This window comes from Falco peregrinus, chromosome 4 (genome assembly GCF_023634155.1).
Source record: "Falco peregrinus isolate bFalPer1 chromosome 4, bFalPer1.pri, whole genome shotgun sequence".
In the NCBI taxonomy this organism is placed as follows: domain Eukaryota; kingdom Metazoa; phylum Chordata; class Aves; order Falconiformes; family Falconidae; genus Falco; species Falco peregrinus.
Window position 1 is genome coordinate 21085614 of NC_073724.1, and position 12581 is coordinate 21098194.

A 12581-nucleotide genomic window follows, 5' to 3' on the forward strand; every position below is an offset into this window, starting at 1 on the left:
TTCAAAAAAACCTTGCATCCTGTTTAAATATAGTGGGGATACAGTTTGGCTGATGAAGTCTTCAACATTGGGAAGTACAACATTCTGTCAGAGTAAAGTGCTAAATTGAGTTATACTTAAATATTTATTTTCACGTCTTGAGAAACAGAAGGTAGTGTTTCAGTGTTGAAACTTGATTTATTTTTTTTTTTTTTGGCAGTAACAACATTGGAAGCTCACTATTGATGCTTCAAGTAGGTTGCATACTATTTTGAAAGCATGTTGTGTGCCTTGTGGTCATCAAGTGAAAAGGAGGATTGACTGTCCTCTGTGTATCTGTCTATATATAAACAAGCTACTGTTCCTTCTAGCCTTCCACGCTATGAAAGTGTATTGAGCTGAAGTGGATATTATTGGAACTGATTATTTTATAAGGGAAGACTCAAGAGCAGCATATATCATACATGGGCTGTCTATCTGAGGGTTGGGAGGACTTGGCACTTCAGAAGAAGAAAGAACCTTCGGAGGTCTCTCTGTAACTAGTCTCCTTCCTAGGTGTTCGCCCTAAAATATGTCCTTATCTTGAGTATTTCCCTGTGCTCCCCACCGCCCTGGCTTTAGTCTTCCATTTTGTCCTCTATTCCCTTTTGATTATTTTTTTTTTAAAAAAAACCTTGCAGTAACAAATATGGAGTCATACTTTGTTAAACTGTATGTGTTGTAATACCTGAGGCATATGATAAGTTAAGGATATAGAGCAAACAAATTAGGAATACGTGATTTGTTTATATTGCACTGCTTGCTTTTCATAAGTTATTATAAGAGTAGAATTTAATAAGTAACTGTTTCACAGGGAATTATTGAATAATTCCCATTTAAGCTGATTGGAAATTAAATATTTCCTAAGTAAACAAATCTCTGTAGTCTTGTCATTAGGTATATGAAAACATTTAAGCTGTTTCTTTTGCTTCCAAAAATAAGCCCTTTAGGGTTAACAACATGTGGTATAGCTATTAGTGGGGAGAACTAGTTTCTGCAATTTTTTTTTTATCCTCAGAACTTTCATTTTAGAAACAAAACCCCGATATTGTATATTTAAGAAATACTCCAAAACAGACTTAGTTTATCTTTGCCAAGGTATGATCTATACATTCTGTTGGTAGAGTTGACTGAAGTTGAGTGTACAGAGTTCCATGAGGGAGTGGGAAGGGCAGGTAATGCTCATGCTCTGCACTTCACCAGAGTCCAGGCTGGTACTGTGCTACTACTGACACTGGAAATGTGGTTCTCTCTTCTCTCTTTCTGTGCAGAACATCACTGAAAACACCTGTATGCCATGAAAAAAAACTTGAGTAATGAGTAACCAGGAGTACAGCTGGCAGAGCGGTTGGCTTTCCCCACTGCCTTTAAAAATGGCCGTGCCCTCCTCCCCCTCCCCATGTTGTGAAAGTTTCCCATATTTAAAAACTGGGGATTTGCATTGGCTACAGTTTTATTGTTGTTGGGAGCTGACATATCATAACAACCTCTGTTGAGCAATGTAATGATCGGGTAGTCCTGTCTCAGCTGAAGTGAGTCTCAGCAACTGTGCTCAGTTACAGTAACTCCTGGGTAGAATAGTCCATTGTAATCTGAATGCTTGGTTTGCTAAGGTAACACTTGCTGTAGTAACACCGCGTTTTCTTTGCAGGACAGTTCCAAATGTGATTATGAGGTTTCTTGATCGAGCTTTAGATACAAGGACACTTCTTATTAGGCTTTTTTCTTTTTCTTTCTTTTTTTCTTTAAACTGGAAGAAAGGCTTGATCCAAAGAAGACAGGAATTTAGAAATACAGTCTAAAGATCAGACTTGGAAATGCTGTTGAACTTTGTACTCTGTAGGAGGGCTGACTTCTCTTCAATGCTTTTTTTTTTCCCTTTCTCCCCCCCACCCCCAAATACTACGGAAGTGAGGAGCAGCTTCAGGACTGTTTTATATGTAAGCTTATTTCAAGGTTTTAAATATCATATAACTCTTACTATTGTTTGTTATGCAATAAAGGCTGTTATTTCAGAACTTCGATGCTCTGTTATAATAGGGATTCCATTGCCAGGTGATCTGAGTCATAATGATCCATTAGGAAAGCAAACTTCTAACAAGCATGACAAATCAAATAGTCATGAGCAGGAGCGGGGAAAAAAAGGCTGCATTTAGGGAATTAAGGCAGGTGGAAAATAGGAGAACAAATCTGCTTTAAAACCTAAACACCAACGTGCTAGAGAGAATGAGTGTTTTACCGATGCCTGATGAGTTTACCAAACTACTTTTGAAAGAATGTAGAACACAAATATTTTAGTTTGTACTGGGTGAATCTGTAAATGGAAGTCACGGAGTATTTTGGTGTGTTTTGACTTAATACATGTGTTTTTTCTCTTTACGTTTTCAGTGTTGGAGTCAGAATACACTGATAACTAAAATGAAAGCTTAAATAAATCTTTAGGATAGTGGTAAAGTTATGACTCAGTCGCTTGCTGAGGAAAAATCTGTTCTTTATCACTGAAGTCACATGAAAAACTGTTCCCTTTTTTGATCTATGAGACTACCAAAGCAGTACTTTAAGATGTACTTATTAAGGTTTGTGTACTTTAAATGCCCATGAGTATGTATTTATATATTAACAGGTATGATATACTGAGTATTAGTCCTAAAAAGAATTGGAACAGGCAATACATGTTTAAAAGTTGGCTGCCTGTGTTTTAGTGTCAGTAGGTTCTTTTTGGGATATGACTAATGTGTACAATTAATTTGGGGTTTTTTTTTCCTCTAGATTTGAAGAACAGAAGCATGCTTTCCACTGAGACTTACACTACCATTTGTGATACAGAATGTCTCTAAGTGAGAAGAATAGTGTGGTTTTTGCATATGAATCTTCAGTACACAGTACCAATGTACTTCTCAGCCTTGATGATCAGAGAAAGCAAGATATTCTTTGTGATGTTACTATTTTAGTGGAAGATCAGCGATTTCGAGCTCACAAAGCTGTGCTTGCAGCTTGCAGCAGTTACTTCCTTGCAAGAATTGTGGGCCAGGTGGATGCTGATCTTATCATCACTTTACCTGAAGAGGTGAGTGTCATTCCCTTCTGTATTTTACCTGCCAGTGCTTCTAATCCATTTTGTCCAGTTCTAGTTTACAGCAGGCTGGTGCTTAACTGAGAAGTTAACGTAAGGGATTTAAGAACTGAAGAGTAGGAATTTTGAAGCTGTAAAGCTGCTGTTGGTTGAGGTAAAGGCTGAACAGATCAGAGGGCATGTTACAGACTGAAGATACGTGAATGCTGTCTTAGGGAATGTACAGGGGAGATCTTTTCAGTTAAGTACATATTACTTTTAAAATTGTGCATGTTTCAGAGCATATAAGTCCGTCAAAAAAACAGGCCTTAAATGTTAAAGAGATATTGCAGAACTAGTCCTCCTATATGAAAAGGGAATACTTCTTGAGTAATAAACAAATTAAAGGTTAAAATGGTAATACCCTTAAATCGGTATCGTTAAGATTTGGTTTTATATGTTTGAGTAATACAGCTGTGCTTATATTCCTTGCTTGCTGCTTATTGCTCTTAACAATTTTATTCTGCTGATTTCTCCATCCTTTTTACATACTGATCCTCTGCAGCTTGTTTTTCCTACTGTTTCATTACTTTGAAGACTGAAAAAAATTATTGCAATTACATGCTTTTCTTTTTACTCATATAATACGTATTCTTAAATCAGATTAATTTAAAGGGAGTGAGCCAGAACCTGACATCTGTAGGAAAGAAAATTTATTGTTACATATCTGAAGTATCAAAGACTTGTAAAGATTCCAGCTAGTATTTAGTTAAATTATAAGAGGCATGAGGCAAGCAAGCGACTGGATTTTTATGCAAAAAGCTGTGCTTGTAGCTGAAGAGTGAAGAGCCTCCAAGTGCTCTGATTGCACCCATGGTAGGTGTACTCTTCACAGTTAGCTGTTAAATAATCAATGGCTATCTGGGAGGTAGTTTATGGTAACTAATTTTTGGGATGGGGAATAACATAAAGTTGTTGGCAACTAGAAACATTAAAGTTGGAGGAAACGTGTGCATTAATAAATATTAGTGCCATTGGAGACGACATTATAGACTTGTTTATTTATGAGACAGTGTTGAGTTTTAACGCAGAGATTACTTACTTCAGTAAAGTAGCTACCTTGCTGGCTTTGTAACATACTGAGGTAAGCACAAGGAATTTCTCTTACCAGAGTCTTTCTGATAAGCTATAGGAAACTGAAAGGCATTGAGCGGTCTCTTTAAAGAGCTTCAGTAGTCTTTGTGATTCATTATTGATCAATGAATTTGTTACAAAATTACATTATAGTGTAATACCAGTATGTCACCTTTACTCAAGCTTCTTGCTGTGTCTCTGTGTGTTTGTTTCTTCTTATACTTTTTTCCCTAATGGCTTAATGTGTTGATAGTCTGAACATCTCTCAGATTAAAAGAAAAATAATGATGGGAGCTGATGTGGAAGGGAAGTAGGATGCTGGGGGACACAAAGGCATGATTTGGAGTAAAAGAGGGGAATGAGTGGGCTGTAAAACTTCTGATATTGAAGAGAGAATTTTGCTTTGGGATAATGGGGAAAAAGTAGGATATTGGAAGAACAGGAATGTATGTAAAATTCGGAGAGGGGGAAGAATAAGTAATGTATGTCGGAGCTGGAGAGGGGAAAACCAATCTCTGGTACAAAGCAACAGTGTTCCCAACCACTGAATCCATGAAATAAGCCTGAGTTAGAAGGGACCAGAGTTTGTAAAGAAAATGGAGGAATCTAATAATCCTAATAATTGCTACAATGTAGACTTAAGAAGACTCTTAATATAATTTAGTATTACTGTTGTAAGAACTGAATCTACTGAAGCAGTAAAAAAAATTAAAATACTAACAGTAAATCTTTTAATCGTTTGGTCTAATCACTTGGTAAAATCGTTTTAAGACCCAGCAACTTGATTTTGGCAACTGGTAAATAGTTCAAAATGAGTCAGTTTATGAAGCTGTATATTTGAGAGGCAAACACTGATCACATGGTTTGACAAGCAATTAAAAAAAATTAATCTTTTTAATCATTCAGAGTATTTGAATTTTTAAAGTGAAAGATACCAGTCCACAGTCTGACATACCAAAATATTTTTGGAATTAAAGAGCTACATATGTATTATATTGTAAAGACTAAGTATTAATGTCTTGGTGTAGTTACTGTGGTGTTTTTCTACCAATGTTTTTAACTCAGAGTTAGACTTTCAGCCCAAATACAAATTAAATAAATGACTACTTCAGGATTTGCTTTTCTAGGTCAGTCAGACCAAGAGCCTTTCTAGCATTCTGCTTTGTTTGAGGATAGCCAGCTAGAAATGTGTAAGAGAAAGTGAAAGGAGTACAGTGTTTTTTTCCCTTCTTGATCTTTCCAGTTTTTAGCCCTAAGTTTCTAACTTGTACAGAAAGAACATACAATTTTGAAATACTGATGTGTGTTCTGTTTTCATGTATGAATGTCACTTGTTTGTACACCCACTTTGATTTATTGACTATACTAGGTTTGAAGGCTTCTTGCAAGCTTATGGATAAACTGTCTTTTACACTCCCCTCCCCACATTACTAAGGGTGAATTAATGTGGTGGTATAATCAGTAGTCTTCTCTCCAAAGTATATTTCAAATGGTATTTTAAGAATTCTTTAGATAGGTAATAAGTTTTTACAGACAGCTTTGCTGAACTGTCTCTGCAGATCTCTTCAACTTCCTTTCATGTGGTGTTTGTGTTCTTTAAAAACAACCACTAAAAAAAACCAACAAAAAGCAAACAGAAAACAACCCCAAACTTCAACTGATTCCTAAATTAAATTGCATGTATAGTTAATTATAAAGGACATACTGCTTTAGCCTTCACTTGCAGAGAAAGGCTAAAGGAAATAATTTGTAATATAGTGATCTGTATACAGCTTCCATGCATGAAAACACTAAGGAATCAGACAGAAAGATAATTGTGTTCAGTTTGTGATGATACAGTTTTTATCTCTAGATTCCCTGTTAAGCAGCTGTTCTGTGGCTGGAAATGTTCAATTAAACTACCTACTCCCAAGAGGTTTTAAACTGAGAATAACTAGTTTTGGTGTACAGTTTTTGAGTAGAGTACTTCTCATCTGTGGGAGGAAAAAAGGAGTAGGTGGCTATAGTAATGAATAATCATGTGTGGTCAAACTCCTTTTTTTTTCCAAACTATTTTATATCAATAATGCATAAGTCTGAGCAAATAACAGTAAATGCTTTTTAAAGGCACAATTAAATACCAATAGCGTTTTGGTCTTATTCTAGAGTAATTAATGTACAACTTGGGTTTGAAAGATATCATTGTAAATTTGGAATCCAGTTACTGGTTTTCATTGTACAGCACTATTTTTCACTTGTTGGTACTGTATTGTTGGAACATTTTATTAAGTGATTGATCACAGGGAAGAAGATAATTGCCACAAAATGTACAGGATAAAATTGTATTAAAGATTTGTTTCAAAATGAGCATGGTCAGGTTTTCTATGGAACAAATCTGTTGCTTTTGTCTTGTACTCTGTCCTGCTGGCATGGTTTTCTCACAGGTAGGTTTGGGTTCTGTGTTTTTTCTCTATTTAAACCCATATTGGCTGCACTAATATTTTCTTTCTGTTTTTTTAAATAGGTAACACTTAAAGGATTTAGTCCTTTGCTTCAGTTTGCATACACAGCTAAACTTATTTTAAATAAAGACAATGTGTCTGAAGTCTGCAAATGTGCTGAATTTTTGGGTGTACACAACATTGAAGAGTCTTGCTTTCAGTTTCTCAAATTCAAATTTTTGGACTTTAAACTGGATCAGCAGGAATGTCCTAGGAAGAAGTGTTGTACACAGCGTTGTCAGAAAACGAACCCTAAAACAGGCAATGTGGATGACGGAGACCTGGAAATAGATGATGAAGCAGAAGAACTAGAAAAGGAATATATCCAAACTCCTGACACAAAGCTCTGTAAAGATGAAGAAAATGCTAAATCATCGCCCGCTCTCCAAGATAATGCCAATCAAACGTGCGATCCTGTACATTTAGAAAGGGGTAGTGTTCCCAGCTTATCTTCTCAATGCCCAAAGTATAGGAAATTCCAGAAAGCTTTTGGAAATGACAAAGTTCATACTTCGGAGTCCAATTCCAGTATTAAAGACATTCAGGTGCCACCAATTGCAACTTTTCTTGAGAAGGAAATATTTGATAATGATGGCATACAAAAAGCTCAGGAGTGTGTACCTATGCAGCTGGTCTCAAAATGTGAAGAGGCTCAGGTAAAAATGGAACAAGGGGAGGAAGGCACCGAGAAAAAGGAAGAGTCTAAGAGAGATTCTGTGACTCGGAACGTGTCGTGTCCTGTGGAGAAAATGGATCTTGCTGCTTTCCCCCAAAATTCTCCTGCACCTCATGGACTCAATTCTGTGTCTTTTTTACATACTTGTGAGCAATATGGTAACTTGAATTTCAGTAGTATGCAAAACAACACAGTCTTAGCTGAAAAAACTGTATCGGGTACTGCGCTTGGGAATGACAAAATTGAAAGTCAAGATGACATGCCTTCAAAGGTTGATTTGTGCACTAAGGAAGCAGCTAATGTTACACCAGCTGGTGATCGAAGCAGTGTGGAGAGGGAGGTAGCAGAACATCTAGCAAAAGGGTTCTGGAGTGATATTTACAGCACCGAAACCTGTCAAATACATTTACCACCTGCAGCTCCAAAAGAATGTTTTGAGCCCGTATATTCTGGGAAAAAATCAGAGTGTCCATGGCTGGGTATCAGGATCAGTGAAAGCCCTGAACCTTGCTCGCAACGAACTTTTACAACATTGAATTCTGTCAACTGCCCTTTTATAAGCAACCTTAATACTGAAGGATGCTCCAACAGCTCCGAAATAAGCAGCGGAGATTACATGCAGGGACAGCAACAAGAACCGTGTCCCTATAATTATGTGATAAGTTTGGGAGAGGATTCGGAAACAGACACTGAGGGAGACAGTGAGTCCTGTTCAGCAAGAGAACAAGAATGTGAGGTAAGAAAACCCTGGTGTATCCTTTGCTTCCCTGTCTCTTAAGGCCCTATTGAAAAACCTAATTCTGATTCTCGGGGCCAGGGTGGTAGTGGTGTTGATTGAGGTTGTTTGTTTAAAAAATCTGGAAAATGAAACTTGAACCATTCAGAGGTTTATATGGATGATCACTGTTAATTCAGGGAAACATTCCCCCCCCCGCCCAAGGATATTGAAGTGGTAGATTCTTGGGTATTAGATCTCTTCAGATAGTTTTCTGGAAAAACTTTTATCAGAAGAAGTTGTGAGCGTTACACTGAGGCATGGACGTTCTGTTTTTAGATATTTTTTTTTTGTTTACTTCAATTAAACTTAGGAAAACAAACTTCTTGGAACCTTTGTTTTATAGAAACTTAAGTTTTCTTGGTTGTATTCTGAGTTGTGGAGAAAAGGTGGGAGAAGTTATACTTCAGATTTTCTGTGAAATGAAAATTAAGTTTTCAAGCTGGCTTCAGTAGCTGTGTATTTAAGACTGCTTTAATAGTATCACCTTCTCTGAAACATACATTTGTTACTCCAACTGCTGAAATTATTTGGCACTTCTTTATGTCACTGCTTTGGCAGTGTTTTAGGCAGATGCCATATGTAAGTAGTCCAATACCAAAACATTTTACTGTATGCCTAGAATGATTTCTGTCACAGTTCTTAGAATTGTGGAATTGCAGTATGACTCTGTATGATGGATCATTTAATGTCATGAAAACTCAGTTGTTTTTAAAGCACTGGGGTTTTTTTCTTTTCAAGGTGCAAGGCTTTACTAAGACTTAAAGTGAGTGGAAGCTACCATCAATATAGAAAGTTAGCAGGCCAAACAAAAGTCCAGAATTGGTTAAATATATTCCTTATCTTTATATTATGGAGAAGTAGATGGCATCATTGCTGAGGGCAATACTCTATCCTTTTTTTTCTTTTTTTCTGCCTGTTGTCACTAGTGGTAGCCAAACACAAAAAGGGTTTCTCTGCTTGTTAAAGTAAATTCAGATCTTTGACCACAGCCAGCTAACATATTCTGCTCTTTAATATACTCAAATGTAAGGATTTAAAATAAAGTGTCTTTAGTTGGATACTTCATAAAATCTGGCAATTATTTTAGTAAAGGTAAAGATGTTTTTCAGTATTAATCAGGACTTCATGATCTATATATGTTTCAGAAGCTCCTGCTTCTGAATCTCAGGTGTGCACACAGCAGCAAGTGTGGTTCTCTCAGTTCTCCAGCATTAAGAATTACAACACAATACTGTAACTTCTGTATTTTAAGTATATGCCTGTTTCTGATGAACTTCTGCAGAAAACTATAGGTATAAAAATGGATGCAGGATGCAGTCTTAATAGCAGCTTAAGGGAAACTTTAGACTGTATAAGTGGTTGTTGACATCTGTTTTGTGCATGACCGAACCATAACTTATTTTCCTAGAGCCTGTCACCTAATTATTTGCTGCATGCATGGATAGATTTCATCCTACTCTAAATAGGCTTTTGAGGATCTAGTGTAAATGTGCAAAGTACTCAGTTATTTCACCTGTGCTTGAACTCATCTAGTTGAAACCTCTGGGTTTCATCCAGCTCACCTGATGGCTACATGAGCTTGCTCTTGTCTCAGAGTTAGGAAAGAAGATGGGTTGTGTGGTTAAGAATGCTTAAGATGAAAACTTTTAATTAGCCTGTTGGTGTTTGTGTATATCAGTTTCACATTTGATTTACAACTGTGTCTTACATTCTAGGTTAAACTGCCATTTAATGCACAGAGAATTATCTCACTTTCCAGAAATGACTTCCAGTCATTTCTGAAAATGCATAAATTGACTCCTGAACAATTGGACTGTATTCATGATATCCGAAGACGAAGTAAAAATAGAATTGCAGCACAGCGATGTCGGAAGAGAAAACTTGACTGCATACAGAATCTTGAATCTGAAATTGAAAAACTGGTATGTATTAAGTATTCATTACTGTTGACTTGAGTATTTCTCTAAACATCTTGACTGGATATTTGGCAGTAGTTTGAGAGTGAGGTGGCTTACTACTTTTTCTACTCAAGCTTGGAAAACTTGCTGTCAGGGAGTCATGTAGATTTTCTGTGCTTTACTCTAAAGTACCTGGTTTTTTCTTCTGTGGACTTGTTCCTGTTCAAGTAAAAAGTGCACCACAGCATAATTTTGAGGGAATGGTGTTTCTGAAGACCATCAGCATTGAGCTTAATTGTACAGAATGATTCCCAAACCATCATCCCACTGTACTTTTTCTGCCTCTTTCCCCTTTCTTGCTTTGTGCTTTTGTTCTTCAGCTCATGGTATTGCTCATGATCAAGTTTACAGTTGTCCAATTGTTAGTTGTGTAAATATTGTTCTTGTAACATGTAAACATGGACTGGTGAAATGTTTCCTGAGGCTTCAGCCTTAGAAATGAGACACTTGCAGAAAGGCAGAAGATACAGCAGAACTTGGGAAGATGCTTGTTTTATTAGCAGTTGTGTCTAGCTGAGGAATTAATGCAACCAGATTTTTCTGCAACCATCTGTTAATATGATTTCTGCTTTTAAAAAGGCAAATATGTAATCTAAGAGAAATGTGGATGATCTGAAGTTCTCCTAGTAAGAAAATTGAGTGGCTTTTTTTCTGGCGTTTGTTTCTGACCTGTTTTGTAGTTGATTGTACCATGTGCACTAAATAGTTCAGTGATTTAGGATTACCGTACTCTTAATTCTGGTTTATGGAGTATTTTAGACTTTATGTACATTAATTTGATATCTGCATCAGCTAGGAACATATGCAGTCATGTTACACCTTTCTCCGTACAACTTTGGAGTGAAAAGGAAACTAAAAGTAGAGCAAAGTGCCGTGGGCCTAAAAACTTAGTTTCCTGAAGTGTTCCATCATTGTTCACTACATGCATTTCTGCAACAAAGGAGATAAACTTTGAGGGAAGGCCTGCAGTGCCATACAGTCCTGATGAGTTGACAGAGCAAGTAATTCACTGTGCTGAATGAAGATGATATTCAAGGAGGGAGCGCAGTCAGGTGATGGTGTTACTAATAGTTATACTGACTACAGAGAGAAGTTGCATTTCTGACAGTTCAGAACTTTCTGCCTGCGTTTGTTGTCATACTGTCATTTCTGTTCATTACATAACTGTCAATATTGTGCAACACTTGGCGGGGTGGGTGGGTGGGCAGGAATGAAGAGGTTCATCTGCAAGATTAGACCTGTAGTTGACTAAGTGCTTGATAATCAAAGTATAATATCCTTTCTTCTGTGGACCTGTGCTAGAACAGCATGACTGTCTGCTGTTTGACAGATACGGCTGTGCAAGATCTAGACGAGGAGTGTTGAGAATTGTGAGGTGAGGTCTGAGTTACGAATCGTGCTCTAGGCACAGACATGTTCCAGTTGCTTATTTTTTCCAAGTGTGCAGCTAAATATCTTCAGAACTTCCTGAAAAGACCTTGTTTGGAGCTGTTGAGCATGTCTGACTGCAACTGTTATTATGCAACATCAAACTTGTGTAAGTTGTGTGAAATACAGAAACTTTTAAGATCCGTCTAGGCATAATTTCCCGGTGGGTGGAAGAAAAGAGACATCTGCAAAAGGCATGTGGTGCATCCAGGTTGCTTCATGCCTGATAACTCCTGCCACAGTCTTGCTTCTCTGGGTCAGTCATGTGTCTCAGACCTGTTAGTCTTTGATCTTCTCATGGTATCCTTGTAATGTGGCTTTGAAAGAGGATAATATGGTGCAGCAACTTTGAAAAATCTTGACAAGTGGATAATTCTCTGTGTTATAGCCTGTTAGGAAATACTGTTTGGCTAAATTACTCATCCTGACTTCCAGTATGGGTGGCATGTTGCGTTGTATTAATTTTTCATTGTTGCTTATCAGGTTTTTGTTCTCTCAGATTAAAGCGCAGTATGTGTGGTATGTTTATTGGGAAGTCCTTTATGTGGAACAGACTTAAGTCCCTGCATGTGAAGAGGCTGGAAACTGACAGGGGAGTAGCTTTGCTGAAAAGGACCTTGGTGGTTTGGGCAGATAGCCTTTCTTTCAGCCTGGACACACTGCTGACCCATGCTCAGCTTGCTGTCAGTGTCCTGGGCCAGTGGTTTGAGGGCAGGGATTGCACTCCTATGCTTAGCACATGTAAGACTGAATGTTTTGCCCAGCTTTGACCCCTCCCAGTACCAGAAGTTCATTGGCAAACTGGAGTAAGGTTAGGTAAAGGCCACCTTTGGGATGGTCAGGCCTGGAGTACTTCTCTTATAGCGAGAGGCAGTGGAAACGGGGCTTCTGCTGGGAGAAGAGATGGCTGTGGGAAGACCTAATAGCCACCTGCCCATATCTATGGGGAAGTCCTCAAGACCATGTAGCTATCCAGAGTGGAAGCTCTTCAGTTTCCTGGAGGGTAGTACTTTGCAGCAGGTGAACAAGAGAGATTGTCATAAATTAAAATGGGAGG

General features: G+C 37.6%; 1 protein-coding gene across 4 annotated transcripts in view; it reads left to right on the forward strand.

The window, feature by feature from the left end:
- Positions 1-12581, forward strand: part of BACH1 (BTB domain and CNC homolog 1) — a 44665-nt gene that overhangs the window by 14269 nt on the left and 17815 nt on the right. For all 4 annotated transcript variants that reach the window (XM_013301697.3, XM_055801986.1, XM_055801987.1 and 1 more), the window contains 3 exons: positions 2788-3085; positions 6708-8096; positions 9854-10060. In XM_013301697.3, coding sequence (XP_013157151.2) covers positions 2846-3085; positions 6708-8096; positions 9854-10060 — 1836 coding nt within the window. In that variant the 5' untranslated portion in view covers positions 2788-2845. The remainder of the gene's footprint in view (positions 1-2787; positions 3086-6707; positions 8097-9853; positions 10061-12581) is intronic.